The sequence below is a fragment of the Dermacentor silvarum genome, chromosome 7 (genome assembly GCF_013339745.2).
Source record: "Dermacentor silvarum isolate Dsil-2018 chromosome 7, BIME_Dsil_1.4, whole genome shotgun sequence".
NCBI classification, from domain to species: domain Eukaryota; kingdom Metazoa; phylum Arthropoda; class Arachnida; order Ixodida; family Ixodidae; genus Dermacentor; species Dermacentor silvarum.
This window is the reverse complement of record NC_051160.1, coordinates 30503280-30521836: the sequence shown is the minus strand read 5'-3', so window position 1 is coordinate 30521836 and position 18557 is coordinate 30503280. Positions and strand designations below refer to the sequence as shown.

Sequence of the window (18557 nt, the reverse complement as noted above, 5' to 3'; positions counted from 1 at the left end):
ATAATTGAAATCCTGCACATAAATCCTGAAAAAATTGCACCTTCCTGGATTTCACGCACTCCAATACGGAGTTCGGAATTCGGCGAGAAACCTTCAGGGCACCAAGGTGGTTTTGTAGAAACGTAAATAGGTTAAGCTGCCATGAATCTCTTTGATACTATAGCACGAAACAGGACATCATGTCTATGCGTCCTAGCCACAAAAACAGTTGATGGTGTAAGTTGTTCGGGTGCTTTGCTGCTAATTCAGATGTCTCAATATTGTGGCTAAAAACTAACCTGACAGCTTTATCCCCAAAATTGCTTGCGATCCAGTTCATACGAACAATTTTTTTTTGACCGGCTGGAAAGCACCTTCTGGTCAAAACATTCTGGTATATGCTGAACGAAGCCGCGAGTGGTGCAGTAATGTCTGAAATTTTCTGTTATCTCTCAGGTTTGGCTGAATGGACAATTTTATACATGGGGATCTAAATAATAACTTGGAATTCTTAGACTGTTGGCAAAAGCAGGTTTTCTCGTTGAGACGGCCGGATATCTGTCTCAGGAGAATGCGAACTTCATTGCGTGCAAAGAGGAAGATTCAATCTTTCTTTGTTATTGTGCGCCCGATTCCCGTCAACTAACTTTCATCGCGCGTGATCCCACGTCAGGCAGAAGGCAAGGAGCGGGAACGGAGTGGCAGCAGTGCTCAGCTAAAGTTGTCCATGGTCTGGCAGCAACAGGGATCGAATGACTGAGAATATGGTGCCGACGCAGTGGACCACTGGCTCCCATCCATTCAAATCAAATCAAAGGGGAATTTTATTACACAATAATATGAAAAATGCGTACAGCGATATTTGGTCCCATAGCGTAAAGCGGCTAGTGATGGGTCCAATACAAAAAAAAATGTATTGCAATAATTAGCAGTCTTATACAAACAAAACAGCGAAAGTACCATACATAAGCGGTAAATACTACATATAATCACAGAACTGCGCTAAAAACGAACAAAAACAACGAACAAATTAACGTACGGACACATTATTTTTAAACTATAAAAATTTCGAGAACGTGCTTGGTAAGATAAGAAGTGGCATTTGCATGTAATGTCAAAATTTCTTGCGAGTTTTATTTCAAGAGGCAAATTGTTCCACAGCTTAACACCAGAGAATTGAATTAATATTTCGCCATACACATTCGAACATACAGGAAGATTAAGCTTACCATTGCGTGCATGCCGGGTGTTTAACGACGGAAGCGTGAAAATGATACGCGGCAGAGGTGTGTTTGTGTTGATTATTTTATTTACTAAGCAGGAAATCTTGTAGTTCCGTATGTCAGTAAACGGCAATATACGCAGCCTATGAAATATAGGATTAGAGGGATGACGCACCGAGGAGAAGGTAATCGCACGAACAGCTCGCTTTTGTAATCAGGAATAACGGAGTAAGGTATGTTATGTACGTTTGGCCACACGACTCGCAACAATAGCTAAGATGGCAGTGAAATAGGCTAAAATATAATGTTCGCAGCAATGTCAAATCAAAGTATTGACGTGCTCGTATGAGAGTGTAACAGCTGAATGACAACTTTTTGAAAACGGCATTGATTTCGTCTCTCCAGTTAAGGTTACTGTCAAATATAATGCCTAGATATTTAATAGTCGGAACACATTCAATGGTTCGATTGTTCAATGATATGCTAATTGAAACGTAGTTCAGAGTTTTCATTCGTAAATGGAAAATAACGTATTTTGTTTTATCGGCATTCAGTAACAGTTGATTTTCACGAAACCACATTGAAACAGCTAGTAGTTCATTGTATACAGTATATTGTAAGGTTTCAAGTGAACTATCTGTGAATAAAATTACAGTATCATCCGCATACATTAATGCTTTAGACGATTGTAGAATTCGCGGGAAATCATTAACGCATAGAGCGAATAAAATAGGATCCAATACGGATCCTTGCGGTACACCACATGTGACATTCCTAGATTCGGATAGAAAACCGTCTATTAGTATTTTCTGCTTTCGCGATGTGAGATAACTGGAAAAGAAGTCATGGAGTGCCATCAATAACACCATAGCACTTCAGTTTTTTCAGTAGTGCTGAGTGACAAATGGTATCAAATGCCTTTTTTATGTCGATAAAAATTCCAATAACAATCTTTTGATGGTTGAGGGCAGAGTTGAGTATTTGAGATAAAGTAAGCACAGCTGTTGATGTGGATTTCCCTGGGACGAAACCATGCTGGTTCCAGGCAAATTATGTTATTCTTGCTGAGGAAGTCCTTCAGCTGTTGAGCGATTAATTTTTCAAAGATATTGTTTACTATACTCGACACGGATATCGGTCTGTAGCTGCCGGGAATATTATGGTTGCCCGTTTTGGTATACTGGTACAACTTTGGCCATCTTTAACACATCTGGATAGGAATTCGTATTTAATGAATGGCTAAATAAATGACAAACTGGAGCACTCAGAATATCTGGATTGTCTTTCAGTACCCTAGCTTGTATACCATCAATCCCTGTGGCTTTGTTCAGCTGTAAATATTTTATAGCAGACGTCACCAGCTCTTCTGTTATGACTTAAAAGCTAAATATGTTTTCACTTCTTTCAACGTAAGCGGTGGGCCCTGCAGCACTAAACTGTTTCGTAATGTTTTCGCCAACCGTGACAAAGTAATCATTAAAATTATTTGTAAGGCTAGTTGCGACGTTGTCAGGGAAAATTTTCTTTTTAATTGTTATCGAGCCTTGTCACTTCCCTGACTATTTGGCATGTTTGTTTTGTATCACAACGGGCAACGAGACGTACATAATATGCCCTTTTAGATTTACGCATTAGCCCAACTGACTGATTTCTGAAGTACTTAAATTGAGCCTTGTAATATTCATTTGTTTTGTTTACCTTCAGCTTATTGTGATATTTTTTTTTCTTCAGTAGTGCTACAATAGGCTGTGTTATCCAAGTACATATGGCGTGATCATACCAACGTCGTGTGCTCGTATACGATGACTGCTTTATTGCATTCGTGATACTGCAAATACTGTTATCACGTTCTACTTGCACGTCGTCGTTATACAGCGTTTCGAACATAGTGTGTTGCAAGAGGGTGCGTACTTGCGGATAATTAACGCGCGTGTGATCTCTCGGGAGCAACTTTTCTGTTTTACGAGTATGATGTAAGTATACGACTGTGGCATGTAAAGAAAAGTCTGGTGGCGATCAGCAATTGCAAAATCATAGACACCAGCTTCTACGTTAGTATCAAGAATGCACAGCATGCGATCAATAAATGTGGCAGAATTTTCAGAGAAACGTGTTTGTTCGGTTATAACATTTCTAAGATTAAATGATTGTAGGAGGAACAAGTAGTCATGGCACTGATCCTTTAGCAGATCTATATTGAAGTCACCACAGATTATTATCTGGGGAATGCGAGGTTACACATTGAATCAGCACACTTTCCATGACGGATATGAAGTCATCTACGCTTGAGCTTGGGAGGCGATATACTACACCAGCTATGACACCACATTCAGTCGTCGCAACTAGCGTTTCCGCAGATTGTTGAGTGCTCGAGATATCATTTGGATGCTGGAAGCTAAGCTCGTTCCTGATAAATATGGCTACTATACCGCCACGCGTCGCAAGCGCTCTCGGCTGCGACAACATCACCTATCCAGGTACATTTACGTACTCATCTTCCATTAGCGATGTTCATGTTTTTGTTATTGCGGAGTGCACTGGGTGGGCACTGAAAAGTATAGGAAGCTATGGCCTTGTGTTTACCCTGGCAAGAGCGATTGAAGAATGGCGTCACGGCATGACGAATGCTGGTATTAGTGATGCTTTCAGAAAAAAAAAATTATGTTTCTTTCACTACTGTAGACGTCGAACTTGTCTGAAAGAGTGAGTCCGACATTGCTTGAGAATGCGAGACGGCTTCAGACGACGGCGAGAGTGACGGCGACCACAATGACGCGCTTGAAAATCGCAAGTAGAATCTGCGTTCAGTTTATTACCTTCAAATTTGCCATCCTTCCGCAATAGCACACGTTTTCCTCTGAAGGAAAGAAACTGTCAGTTTCTTATCGACATTAGTCATTTATACAATTACCCTGATAAATCTCCTGGCCAAATCCCCGTAGTGGGTATATGCGACGGCATAGGTAGCAAGTGTCAGCGCATAAACACACACACACACACAAAAAAAAAAAAAAAAAAAAACACCGCAAGCTCCTCCGCGGTTTCCCTTTTTCTATAGTGTCCGGGATCTTGGGTCAGCCCACTGAAGAGACGGACACTCTCAATGGGTTCCAGGTTTCCTTTTATTGGGACATTGACCTTATCGTGACGGAGACAATCCGTTATGCGGTCCTGTAGTTGGTTGCTCGGGGTTCTGCTTGGAAACCAGTAGACCGGGATGCGATGATGGTCTTGCTGATGCTAACAACATATGCAAGCTGGTGTTGGAAAACCGCTAAATTGAGATGTGCTGGTCAACAAAAGTTTTCACTACACGGGTGTTCAGAAAAGCCATGAAGCAGTAACCACTTCCCAGGCGCTGTTGAGCTGCCTTCACTTCAACACAACTGTGAACGAAGCTATCCATCTACACCCCATGCAGGCTGTGTAAGCTGTGGCTTGTGATCTCGAAGCTGAGCGAGGCCTCACTTGCAGAAATCTACCTGCCTGAGCAGGATGTATGTTTTGATAAGAGCCTATTTCTTTTCAAATGAAGATTTGCGTGGAAGCAATATCTGCCGCTAAAATGGTGCAATCCTCCAGCGGCTACACACCTGCAATTTGCTTGTCTTCGCCGAGAAAGATAGGTGGGTGAAGCTGGGAAGGAAGCGATGGGTTCCGACGTTGTAATGGATCTTATGGAGCCATTTCTTGACAACATTTGTGTCAGGTTTAAAGCAAGCAGCTATTTCTCCACCTTGAAATGTCTATCTGCAATACCTTTTTGCGCTGCTAAGCTCCAGGTCGCGAGATCAAATCACGGTTGCAGAGGCCTCATTTAGATGGGCGTGAAATGCATGACCGCCTGTGTATCGTGCATTGGGCGCTGGTTAAAGAACCACAGGTAGGCGAAATTAATCCGGAGTTACTAATTGCGGCATGCCTCATAATAAGATCGTGGTTCTGGCGCATAAAACACAAGAGTGTTCCAAAAATATATTTTGCCTGTCAGAGCAATAGACGTAGGAGCAACATTGAGAAGTACGTCCACACTGAAGCCCGAGAGGGATCAGATCACAGATCCGACTGCGCTGTGACAAGGCTCAAAGTCCGTCACCCATTCCCAGAAAATCCCCACCAACTTCAAAAAAGCATGAGCATGCACGAAGACGTGTTGTATGTACACGTGCTAATTCGAACGGCGAAGCAGGGACGCCACGCAACGAAACGGGGACGTGGTTCGATGACTGTGCCACACCCTTGCTTCGATATCCATCACGGGAAAGTCGACTAATAAATCAATGAAACCTTATTTATGCCAGTACCCGAAGCAGCGTCTACGCACTTCGCAGTCTACATGTTACTTACTGCGTGTTGGTTCGAATAAATACGGCGCGTTTGAGTACATTTTATATCCCGTTACTCTTGCATGCAGCGAAGGAAAGCTGCCCTTAAACGCTGCTCTATCTCAAGCTAGCAATCAAGTAATGTATTTCCAGAATCGGAAGTACATAAAAAATATCACTACACAAAGTGAATTGGGAAATCCGGTGCGCTCTTCCGTGAATAACTTGCGATTTCAAAAGGTTAAACGTATCACCGCTTGCGAAATACCCGGCTACCGAATAGTTAATTTGTGTATGGCAGCAACAACACTGGTAGCGACATCTGGTTTCATTTCACGATTCGTGGGGTTTGAAGTCGCAAAGAACACTGTAGATATGAGAGACTCCGTAATGGAGGGCTCCAAGTGAATTTTGACTACCCGGTGTTTTTTGACGTGCACCTAGTTCCCACTATACCCAAACGTTTCTTGCGCTCCGCCCCATCAAATTGTGGGCGCGGCACGACCGCGAATTGAACCCACGACCCACTCGAACCTATGTTCTGCTGAGCAGCATAATCCAATAGCCACTGGGGCACCACGGTGGGTCACTCTTATAACAGACAGAATGAAAAAAAAAAAAAAAAAAGCTGAGGTTTGAGTCGATTCGAACAGTTTCGTTAGTCGTGCACACCTCTGCTCGAAAGACATTGAAGCACGCCAGAGTGAAGCGCAGAAATTGAGTTTTCCCCCCCCCCCCCATTTTTATCGTCCTCATTTCAATCGCCCACGTCGTTTCAGCATCCCTGGCTTGACAAAAGAAAGACTTTACAAAAACTCTCTTCAACTTCGAAACTGTTTGCACCGCATCTCTTGGTCGTGTCTCCCAGGTGCACGTTGAACAGCATCCACGCCACACGTTTACGAAGCTTGGCGCTGCCATTTCCTCCACTGACACGCAGGAACTGCGAAAGGACAAGGCGCCATGCGCTCCGTAAGGCGCCTCCTCTTAAATGCCAACTGCAACGAAATTTTGGAACGCGTAAAAAAAAAAAAAGCCTAGTTTAAAATAGTGTATATATCGAGGAGGGCCTTCGTGCGAAACTTGAGGTTTGAAATGCGAACCGAAGCGTCATGGCAAAGCTCTAAAAAATGTTTTTGATACCAAATCTGAAAAAAAGAAATGCCTCCATTATCGCTTGCCGGAAGTGACGCATGGCCTACAACACTCGCGGCTAATCAGCGTGATCTCCGAGATAAGGCGGCGCCCACGGTTGCCCGCGGCTTAGTGAAAATATCGGAGGTGGCAACCTGGGACCTACGTCGTAGCGACATCTATACCAGCGCATGAATTAAGAAACGGAAAAGAACCAGCGAAAAGGAAGACCCGATAAAAAGACAGCGTCTTTCTGTAGGCTCTTTCTTTTCGCTCGTTCTTCCTTTTCTGAGTACTTGCGTTACAAAAATAACGTCTTACAAACCACACAAGCCATCTTGAGCTCCTAAATTTGTTATACAGTAGCAGCTGTGTACCAGCCTACTTGAACATACAGCCGCAGTAACTTTTCTAAATGACGTGAAGTAATAGCAAAGGTACAGGCATTTGGTGAACGACTGTATGTGTCTGCCGCAGTTTCCGACTCTACAACCAGTTTTCGCTAAGACTTTCGGCTTGTCCGTAAACGTATTACCGTTTGCGGATAGCCGGGTTACCAGGGAGGTACGGCAGCATCAACGCTGGTAGGGACATGTTACGCAGAGTTTAACCAGAAAGCGCACAAAGCTAATACTTTAGTGACCTACCGTGCTGTACATATAACTGCTGTTTTGAAGCTGTGGTAGCGGCAAAATCCTTAACGAATATCCCTTTTATGATTTTCCGTGGACAAGAATACTCACGCGATACAAGAACTTTACGCATTGTAGTTGGACAAAGTGTCAGGAGATGTCGCTGCCAGCATTGCTGCTGCCGTCCACTGCTGCGGTAACCCGGTAATCCAAAAGCGAGTAGAAGTTTACGGGCAAGATAAAACACTCTAATATTAGAGAGTTTCAGCTTGCCGTGGAATTTTCTTAATGTTTGTGATTTATCGGATTAACGGAGAAGCGTCCAGAAGCAGAAACGCTGGTAACGACATCTTCTGACAACAATAGCTTAGACCACAATACCTTTGACAAGTGTTCGTGCCACATGAGTGTTCTTGTCGAAAAAAAAAAAAAAAGAGTGCTGGCGATTACCCCGTGGGCGAAAATTTGTACCAGCGGAAAGGTAGAATACAATTTATTGCTTCAATAATTATTCTGTCTTTGTCTGAATAAAGCTTTGTACCGCCAGGTGGCGCCAACAACCCGATCATTTAAGTACGTCTTATGTGATCATCATCATAATCATCATCATCATGAGCCTGTATTTATGTCCACTGCAGGACGAAGGATTATCCCTGCGATCTCCAATTACTCCTGTCTTGCGCCTGCAACTTGCGCCTGCAAATTGGAATCAGCTACACCTAGGAAGGCAGAAACCACACCTAGTTTGCTGCCGTCCTCGACTGCGCTTCCATTCTCTTGGTATCCATTCTGTAATTCTAATGGTCCACCTGTTATCCATCCTACGCATTACAAGGCCTGCCCAGCTCGTCAACTAGAATATCGGCTATCCCCGTGTGCTCTCTGATCCACACCGCTCTGTTCCTGTCTCCTAATGTTAGGCCTAACATTTTTCGTTCCATCGCTTTGTGCGGTCCTTAACTTGTTCTCGATAGTCTTTGTTAGGCTCCAAGTTTCTATCCCGCATGTTAGCACCGGTAGAATGCAATGATTGTACACTTTTCTTTTCAACGACAGTGGTAAGCTCCCAGTCAGGATTTAGTAATGCCTGCCGGTATGCACTCCAACAAAATTTTATTCTTCTGTAAATTTATTTCTCATGATCAGGCTCCCCTGTGAGTAACTGACCTAGACTAAACGTACTCGATCATTTACAGACTCTAGAGGCTGACTGGCGATCCTGAATTCTTGTTCCCTTGCCAGACTGTTGAACATTAATTTTGTCTTCTGCATATTAATCTTCAACCCCACTCTTACACTTTCTCGGGTATGGTCCTCAATCATTATTTGTTGTAATTGATCCCCATTGTTGCTGAATAGGACAATGTCATCTGCAAACCGAAGGTTGCCGAGATATTCGCCGTTGATTCGTACTCCGAAGCCTTCCCAGTCTAAAAGCTTGAATACTTCTTCTAAGCATGCAGTGAATAGCATCTTATGTAAAACCCGGTAATCCGCAAACCGTGAAAATCTGGGGAAAACTAAAGGTCTCTAAACGAATTACGGCCTCGAGATCGCGCTGCAATACTGACCCTTTCAGCGGCAGAGTTCTTGAAGTCCGTGAAAACGACTGTCTTCTTGTTACCGAGATCCGGGAATCCGCCGTACGTGAGGTGCGGTGCGTCCAACTTTTGCGTGCTTTCGTCGACGGTGGTGCTCGATCCGCACAGCTAGAACGGAACGCCAGCAGTCGACGTGGAATCAGTACCCTCGACTCCCATTGGTAAACAAGCAGTAAGAGAAGTGCAGATACGATGCACAAGTTGAAATTTATGTGAAGCGAAGGTTTAATTGAAGCCGATCAATAAATGCTAAGGGTGTGCTACTATCTGTAACCTTCGAATGACGAATCGAATGTTCCCCGATCCAACTGGATCCTACAATCGAATAGTGGCTATTCGTAAATACGACTGTTTTTTTTTAATCGTTTCCGAATATTTCAAATTGCTTACTGTCCGTGATCAAGAAAAAATATAAGGAAAAGTGCAATAAATTTCATCCACGCGGCCACACTACAAATAAAATACGAGAAGTTACATGTAGTGGAGCACACTACGTCGTCCAGGGACCTAGGATTTTCCTGCTAAACAGCTACCATACATATACACACTCACGTTCCAAGTGTGCAAATAAACTTCTTATTTGCTTCTAATACTCAATGTGGGCTTTTATTAAAGAACGACTGATAATGCGTCATATTATGACAACTTTGGTAACGTTGAGCATGTAGGACGTGAAGCTCTCTTGATATTAATGGTGAAATTGGCCTGCTGAATATTCGAAAATTATTCGATATTCGACTCACTTCGCTTCCGGCCCTTTTCGACTTGTACTCAGTTTGGTTTCAGACCTTCTTATTCATGTCCCCCTTTTTTGTGTACTAGATACAACAAAATTCGACGCGTACGATTATCTTTATCGCCGACGCAGCGATGAAGTGAGGACTAAGAAGGTACACGATGGTTGTCGAGGGAGGGGTGAATGGGGGTAACAGGTGTATGCACTGATAAGTATGAGAGATATAGAGATAACGAGTATACATACAAGGATTACAAGAGAATCTACAGAGGACAAATGTGAGAAATGAATTCCCAACTTGCGCAAGTTTGTTACAATATTTGCAAGGGTTTTGTAATGTTCTACTTGCATACTTAAGAGCAGTGTATGATCCATCAATTTTGTCCGCTTTATCAGCGGTATTAGATAGGACTTGCAGAAATATGATGGCATTTTTATTGCTAAGTTACAAAGTTGTCAACTTAATTGCTTCGTTTTTGAAGTTTTGCGATTTTCAAAATTTTTAATAACAAACTGACAGCCTAAATGAAAAATCTGCTGCATATAGTCACTAGGTTAGTACTTCTTTTAAGTGTAACAAATATATCATCCAACTTAGTGCCACGATCACTGAGAAAAAAAAACAAAAAAAACATGTGTTCCCGTATATTTAGACAGCAACCCCTGAGGGAAAGCTTCAAACAGGAAATACTGAGCACCTTGTCCTATTGTTTTGTTCTCTTCTCAGCATTTTCTGTTGCCCTTTGAGCGCTGGATCTTCATCAAATGTGAAAATTCCAGCTAACTCAGCTCTCTTCCACAAGTCTGCCTAGGTGGCAGGCCTAGCATGCTGCTTCAGATGGGATATGATGAAAATTGATATGATATGCGTAGTGCACGACAGGAACACAACCTGCACAAGTCAGAGGATTTATGTCGTAATTTGATATCCCAATAAGATGGAAAGATGGGCTTGTTCGTGGTTCATCACTATATTAATACGAGGATTACGGGTAAGTCGAAGAAAAGGGAGAGTGTGTATTTGTACAATATACAGGGTGTACCAGCTATCACGCAGCATGATTTAAAAAAAGAGTAATGGCGTTACGCGAAACCAACCTAGTGCGTATTGTTTCCAGTACAGTGGAGTAGCCGCCAGTAATTTTTTCGTTACTGAGATTTAATTAATTATTGTAATTAATTATCTAGCTCGAGAAGTACTGTCCTAATTATCAAATTGCCAATGAGAAAGTTTTAGAGCAACATGAAAAATCCCGATACAGATTTCTGTTGCTCAATACGTGCTACATAAATGTGTTTTTCCGAGTGTGAAAGACACCCGCGAATACACGCAGAATTTCCGCACGACTGGCCACTCGAGGCACTTTGCGTGTATTCGCGAGCTTCTTTCATGCTCGAGAAAACACTTATGTAGCACGTATTGAGCAACAGAAAGTTGTATCGGGAGTTTTTCATATTGCTCTACAACTTTCTAATTGACACTTTGATAATTAAGACAGTACTTCTCGAGCTAGATAATTAATTACAATTAATTAATTAAATCTCAGTAACGAAGGAAATACTGGCGGCTACTCCACTGTACTGGAAACAATACGCACTAGGTTTGAGTGGAGTAACGCCGTTCCGCTTTTTTTTTTAAATCATGCTGCGTGAGAGCCCCTCGGTAAGGCCGTTTGTTCGTGGATAGAACGCAGTTGCCGAAAGACAGCTAGAATAGTTTATAGACGGATAAGGCGACTATCGAACGTAGAGAAAAAATGACGTCGTCGGGGTAACAAAGGCAGATGGGTCACTTGTAGCCTGGACGTGAAAAACCCATGGTTCGTTCGAATGCAACTGGTGCATTAAATAGTGCAAAAGGAATAACCTTAACGTGATAGAACGCGTCAGATATAAGAAAAACGCTTTTTTTTTCGCGTCCATATCGGCAACAGAAATATGCCAGTATGCAGAGCGTAGATGTATGGTTGAGAAGTATTTGGCTCCATGAAGGCAGTCAAGGGCATTTTCAATGCGTGGCAACGGATTTACGTCTTTGCGTGCTACTTTGTTCAAAGAACGATAGTCGACACAAAATCTCCAGCTTCTATCCTTCTTTATCAGGACAACAAAGGAGACCTATAGACTGGAGAATGACTTGACATTCCGCATGAGACATACGATAGTCGGGACGTCGGCGGATAGGACTAGCAGCAACGGCATGAAAATGGCTAGTCACCAGCGAAGTTTGCCTTGAAGGACGGTCGTCGAAGCTGAATTTGCTAAAAGACTGCGGGAGCTCACCAGCTTGGTCAGGCAGAATATCAGGAGCAGTCACCTTCGTTAATTCTTTGGGGAGTGAACTAGAGGTGCTAGATGCAGCGAAGGGTGATTGAATGTCAGCTACTAAAGCGGAAAAATGTCACTTGCGCCAAGCGCACACATCCTTGCCACCGAAATGCCTTGCGGGAGAAGTTGAGTCGAAGCTGAAGCTGAGGAGCGGGAAGTTGAGCCTAGATGTCGGTGACGGTGACGAGATTGTGCGGAGCGGCGACATTTCTAGCGAGTAGAACATCAACAAGTGGAGACACTGTTGCAAAGAACGACGAGGATTAGACCCGGACCCTGACGTCTGACTCGTTCGTCATCTGGTAGCAACTCGGCGAGCAGCGCCCGTGGCCGCTGCTCATGCTCGGCGCACATTCTTTATTTGCAACACATTCCCGCGGCCGACTAAATTGCTAAAGGCTGCCGGCTTCAAGAAAGTAAATCCCTTGAACTGAGCCGAACGCCAGCTTCATGTAGCACGCTCGAGCGACGGCGTCGCGACCAGGAACCAGTGTCGTCACCCGGGCCAGCTTCCACAGGACAGGCGGCGAATTGTCGTCGTGCACCAGGACGACGTCTCCAACTTGAAGTCGTGGTGGTAGCTTGGGTGTCGCCTGACACTGGACGCTAGACAAGCATCGCTGAGCTAGCACATTGAGTGGCAGTTCAACTTGTGGCAAGAGAAATTGAAGTGACAATCTGAACAGTGATACAGATGGCGACTTGGTGATTGATGGTGGTGATTATCCGAGTCGGAATGTCTGTGTTGGTTAGAATGGTAACGATCAGCGTCAGGTACTGACGTCGCCTGTGGTAGGCTTTGCCCCTCCAGTTCAAAATACGAGTCCTTTCGGCCATAGGGGATTTCGTGGGCATCGTAGTGTATCTGATGCTGGCGTGTTGGCTTCATCCGCATTTCGACTCGTTGCTGCATCGGCAGTGCCCATCCATCACAGGCGCCCTTGAGGCTCGACGTAGCATTTGTGCAATACGTGTGTTTCTGCTTGTGTTCAGCTTTGCAGGACCGTTGTCCGCCAGCGTTCATTCCGGAAGGCCGGTACTTGTACACCTGCGTCTTGACGTAGTTGCGTATTGTCATGATTGTACTCGTCGTTGAATTGCCGTCCGGAGTACATGAAACCATCGTTGGCAAATGCCTTGGGCCTCATCTGTTACGCTTGGACAGCCTTGTAGGAGGTGGACATTTCTTGGCTTTAGGAGACTTCGTCGGCGCATCGTTTCTGGGAGGCGCTCCAGTACCAAAGGCCAGAGGCCTGGCTTTGTACAGTAGAACCTTGGAAGAAGTCGTGGAGGGTTCCCTGGATCATCCACCCAAATCTGGTTTCCACGGCTGGAGCTAGTGGCGATAGTCGATTTATCTGTCCGGTGCATCAGCGGGAACGAGACCGTGGTGTGTCATCATGGTGATGATCGCGCCATCCGCTGGGGGACTGGTTACCGCAGAGACTTCCGGCACTTCGAGGGTATCTATAATGGTCTCGTTGGTACTGTGCTGGCGTCGGAGTGTGACGGACACTCGGTTACATGTAAGGGTCACAGGGCGATGCGTTTTCCCGAAGGTGAATAGGGTGAGCCGCTCCACGCCTTGAAAACTTGACTTACATGCATACATAGACAGCTCCTTATTTAGTCATTCTTGCTGCCCCTTTGTCTATGTATACGCTGTAAGTCAAGTTTGCAATGGAATACCAACTAGCCCTTATCCAAACCCTGCCACACCTTGAACAGGACACTTAAGTGCTCGAGCAACGTCCTGGAGAACGAAAGTGCACTGGCTGCCCGTGTCTAGCAGGAACCGCAGCAAAATTGACTTTGCTGGGGTGAGAGCCCATGCTCTGCCCGTCTGTAGGAATACGGGAATGAGTCCGGTACCACTCGTGGACACGAATGTTGCTCGAGGTGGTGCGTCGATGGACTCCGGACCGCTTGCGCGTTGCATGGACGACGCGGACGCGTTGCCCATGCTTAACTGTGTGGTCCGACGCGTTGCACAGGAGGCAGGGACTCGTGTACTGCGACATTACTTCGGTTGATAGAGCCGCTGCAGAGGGCGGGTTTAGTTCTAGTGGTCACGATTCACGTGGATGATGCCGCTGGCTTGCAGATGAGCTGGCTTGGTCGAGAGCACCTTCCTCCCTCGCCTCGACTTGAATTCGTAGGAAGGTCATGAGATGTTTTACTTGCTGAGACTTGTTTCCTGCAACCGCTGCCGTGTCATCGTGGTTCGACGAAGAAAGCTCCTTCAGCCGCTGATGGTAAAGGATACCAAGGTCAGGTGGTAAGGTCTTTATGGCGACGATGACGCGTCGCAGAACAGCAGCATGCTCATCTGGTGAAACGCCAAGGCCCTCCAGTGCGCTTGTGCGGAAAGTGATCTCGTCATAGAGATTTCCAAGCTTTTCTAAATCAGCGGAACTACGAATAGGCGCTATTTCGAGTAGGTGGTCCAGATGGCCATCGACCAGCATGTCGCGAAGGCCGAACCGGTCAGACAGCATCCTTGATGGTGATATCGTAGTTTGCCTCGGCGAGGCGGATACCCTTAGCTGACCCGGTCAGGTACGTCAGCTGATAATTAAATTTGTCTATCTTCGAGAGCGAGTCATTGCCGTGAATGCTTGCCTGGTACTGGTCCCAAAAGCCTTGCAAGTCGCGTCGCCTCCCAGAAAAGCTCGGGATGTGCAGCTTTGGCAAGGTAACGCGGGAGGAAGACGCCGCGGGCGACAGTCCAGGCGTGGCAGAAGGGGCGCCTAGGTACGGTGGAGGGGCAAGTTGCGCTGTGGGACTCGCGCTGGAGTCGACGGAGCCACCAAGGGGCGGTGGACGCGGCTCGGTAGCGAGGCACAGGCTTGTCTTGGTGAAGCTGACCCTTTTTTTTCGTACTCGAAAGCTGTGGTTAGGCCTGCCTCCAGGTCTGCATCAGTCAGTGTGTCCTGTATTGCCTGGTCGAACTCGATTATGTCCGCCTGCTTCGCTAAGACGTGCTCGAGGCGCTGGTGCAGCACCCGCACAGGGGTGGCCTCATCTGACAGCAGGGCGTCGATCGTAGAAGTGGCCTTGGTGATGGCCCTTCGGACGAAGCCGCGCTTGGTGCGGAGTTTCTCCATTGCCGGAACGCGAGGGCCAGACGTCAGGATGGATTTCGGCACCACTTGCAATGTTGCAAACAACGACGGAGATTAGACCCGGACCCAGATGTCGGACTCGTTGGTCATCTGGTAGCAACTGAGCGAGCAGCGCCGGTGGCGCTGCTTGTGCTTGGCGCACCTTCTTCTCTATTTGTAAGAGACACTACCTAGTCACCGTCAGGAACGGATGGTAATGCCCAGGAGGTGACACACGTGGCGGCTTGTGGTTGCAACCACACACAATCAAGTGAGCACAAGTGAAGCGGCGTTATAGCTGGAATAGCGACAAAACGAGGAGTAGAATTACGCCGGTAGCACAGTCCATGGGCGCCAAGTGAGTCGACAAAATATCCAATCCAAGAATGACATTGTTGGGGCATTGCTCGGGGATGGCAAACGTGATAGTATGGTGACCGCCAGTGGTGACACGAGCTGTGAACATCCCCAAGACAGCACAAATTCTTCCGTAAACGACATGAATAAAACTAGAATTTACAGGCATCAATACTTTTTTTTGAGGCGACGGAGAAGATGAAACACATTACAGAAATATGCGCACCAGTGTCGACGAGTGCAGGCACAGTTACACCGTCAACGTCAACGTGAATGAAGCTTCGTCTTGTCGGCAGTACAAGGACAGGCTTTGCAGGTGAAGTCGACGATAAAGCATCATCTCTGAGAGCTACGTCACCTAGTTTTCCAGTCTGAAGCTTACCGGCGAAGTCGGACGTTGTCTTTGAGGGGAAGGAGACGACGGGCGACGTACTGGAGGCGAACGGGACGGGCGACCGCGCAGCGATGACGTGTGGATGTGGAGATCAAGGGTTACATCGGGGTTGTTGAAATCGTCAGACAGAGACTGTGAGCGATGGTAGCTGGTGTCAAAACAGCTAGAAGAGGCATATTGTGCTCTTGGTGACGACGACCTGCGGTTATTACAAAAGAGGGCCACATGAGCGATACGGCGGCAGTAGGCACAATGGGGTGGGCATCTGCAGTCCTTCATTGGGCTAGGTTGTGAGGGCGAGTATAAAACTGTTGGTGCTGAGGCGGCGGTATTTGGCGGTAGCCATTAGTCGTATAGAGCTGGAGACTGCGTCGACGGCGAAACCAAAAATTCATGAGTTCCTGCCGCCCGATGACCTGAACGAGATCAACTTAAGACGCACAGTTATTTCCGAGGCATCAGAAGCTATGGCTTCAATTTCTGGCGCACCATCCGTGCACCATCAGGCGTAGGTGGAGTCGGAGGCGAAAGGGGAGAGCTGCCTTCGCACAAGGACGGTCGCAGCGGTGTTCGTTAACCGTGCGAATGGCTTCTCAATACGATGGTCCTTGGCCTGCTCAAAGCGTCGTGCAATTTTGGCACGTAGAGAGCTTGAACGCGTTGTCCGCTATGCCCTTCAAGACATATACAACCTTATCGGACTTGTACATGTCGGTATCAACCTTCTGACAGCGCGAACATGCCCTGAATATAGAATATGTATGGGTGGTTAGCTCTTCATTTGCAGTGATCTTTTGGCCGATGGCCCTCCCGAACAAGTCGTGCCGTTTTTCCTTGCAGGGGTTCCAACTTCCCAGCTCTTCCTCGTGGTTGATTATACCTTTGTCGTTTCGTTGAGGGCGAGGAGGCGATGGGCGGCGTATTGGCGGCCAATGGGACGGGTCACCTTGCGGCGATGGCGAGCGGCTGTGGAGTGTAGTAGTGGCGTCGGGGTTGTAGAAGTGGTATCAAAATTGCACATTCGCGAGTATGATCTTCGGGTCCCATGCTGTCCCATGCATGTGGTTGTGCTGTCTCACACGTTCGTAGTAGTCCAACCAATCTTCAAACGTGCATGTCATCAGTAACGCAGAATGTTCGCGAGTGAGCGGGATGTGAAAAAACAATCGTTGACGTTGCCGGTGCCGTCGATGGTGAGCTTTCCGACTAGTCAGCCATCGTGGAAACACCGGAGCGACGACCGTGGCGCAAATCCGTTGTCGGGCATTTTCGACTCCGCTACCTCCACCAAACTGATATGAGAATTACGCGTACGTCAAGGTAGAGCAAGAGTTTGCATTTATACAATATATATAATGGCATAAAGCAGAAAAGCCGACTGCCAGCTCGTGCAGCGCTCCTTCGCCACTTCGTCTTCTTCACGCTCCAGGAACCGTTGCCGCGTTCACGCACAAGCTCTGTGTAATAATACAATAGGTACCGTGCGAGGAAGGCAAGACGGACACGATAAGACGCAAGAGTAGACTCCGGTTCGTCTTTTGTTTCTGGCACTGACCATTTACCGAAATCTGTGTCGTCGGCTGCCCCGCAAGGCTGTTTACAGCTAAAGAACTATCGTTGTAGGCTGCATGCCTCGGTCCCTCTGAGCGCGATCATCCCCTCCCGCTGCCACCACCCGCAGGGAAGAAGTGTGAGCAGAAAGGCCCCTTTCTGAGAATTACTCCGAACTTTTCATGTCGTTACAGTACCCCTAGACTTGCTGTATGTGCTCTCTGAGTTCTCCCCCACATCTGCCGACCTAGCCACCGAGAGGGAATGTATCGCTGTCATTCAGAAGCTTTTACTACCGCCAAACCCTCGCAAATTCGGTTGTCTTGGCGATAGTAAAGCCGGAACTTATGAATGGACACAATACCTTGTTCTTCTTAACTGTGGTCGAGAAAAGCGTTTGATTTTGAAATGTCTTCATCGCACCTTCACAGACTGTGTTTTAAACTGCTCCATTATGAATGGGCTCTAGTAATCACACATAAACACACACTTGTTTAGTTTTCTGTATATATGCGAAATACTTTGGGGATGTAATTGTGGAATGGAAGTCTGCCGTTACACTTATTGCATAACACTTGTCTCATTGACACCTAAGTTTTGTGCCTTTTGCGTGTCGCTACGACATTCTAAAGTAACTAAATTGCCCCTTTTGTTTGGAGGTCACATGGATACACGCCAGATACAATAAAAAGAGAGAGAGAGAGAGACTGTGAGGCGGAAGAGGCACTATTTTCTGCAATCCGCTAGAGAGCACGGCTCAGCGCCTGAAATGCTAAATCCGTACGACGCGTACGAAGTCAGCAATGAAGTCCTTGTCTTCAGACACTCACCGCGTCCCTGCTTGTTAGGATAGTCCCCACGCATTTGGCGCCGACGGCGTTAGCCAGTTGGTTCTGGGCGCTGCTTAGCTCGTAAATCAGCGAGCCCATCTCGAACGAAAGTCCTAGCGTCGTCGTCTGTATTGTCGTGGCACTCCTTTCCAACAGCTTCCAGTGCTTGACCTGCAGAGGGTTCCGCGCGCGTTCGAATGTCACTACGCGTTAGATGATTCCAGCCTCTGCCTTCACTCCGTTTCAGTACTTCAGTGCAGCTGAACGGAGGCTATGCGACTCGTGAGTGCAGATTCTTCCTTGCGCGGCGAGATGTGGTGCCACAGTTCGGAAACCGTTGAACAAACACGTGGCCTTGACGAG

At 46.5% G+C, this 18557-nt stretch overlaps 1 protein-coding gene across 1 annotated transcript; it reads right to left on the bottom strand.

The window, feature by feature from the left end:
- Positions 1-6240: 6240 nt before the first annotated feature.
- LOC125946669 (uncharacterized) lies at positions 6241-18341 on the bottom strand. Its single transcript, XM_049670500.1, has 3 exons — positions 18195-18341; positions 8865-9002; positions 6241-6470 (listed from the first exon to the last, which is right to left on the bottom strand). Exons 1-3 carry the CDS (start codon positions 18291-18293, stop codon positions 6303-6305), a joined length of 405 nt encoding a protein of 134 aa, XP_049526457.1. The 5' UTR covers positions 18294-18341; the 3' UTR covers positions 6241-6302.
- Positions 18342-18557: the final 216 nt, after the last annotated feature.

Bases quoted from the DNA above. Each gene is read 5' to 3' on its own strand.
- LOC125946669 (XM_049670500.1), bottom strand. From the start codon at position 18,293: ATGGGCTCGCTGATTTACGAGCTAAGCAGCGCCCAGAACCAACTGGCT. The intron at 9,003-18,194 runs GTGAGTGTCTGA...GTTCCGTTCTAG, and splicing joins TCCTAACAAGCAGGGACGCG to CTGTGCGGATCGAGCACCAC. The intron at 6,471-8,864 runs GTCAGTATTGCA...GTCCTTTCGCAG, and splicing joins AGAACTCTGCCGCTGAAAGG to TTCCTGCGTGTCAGTGGAGG.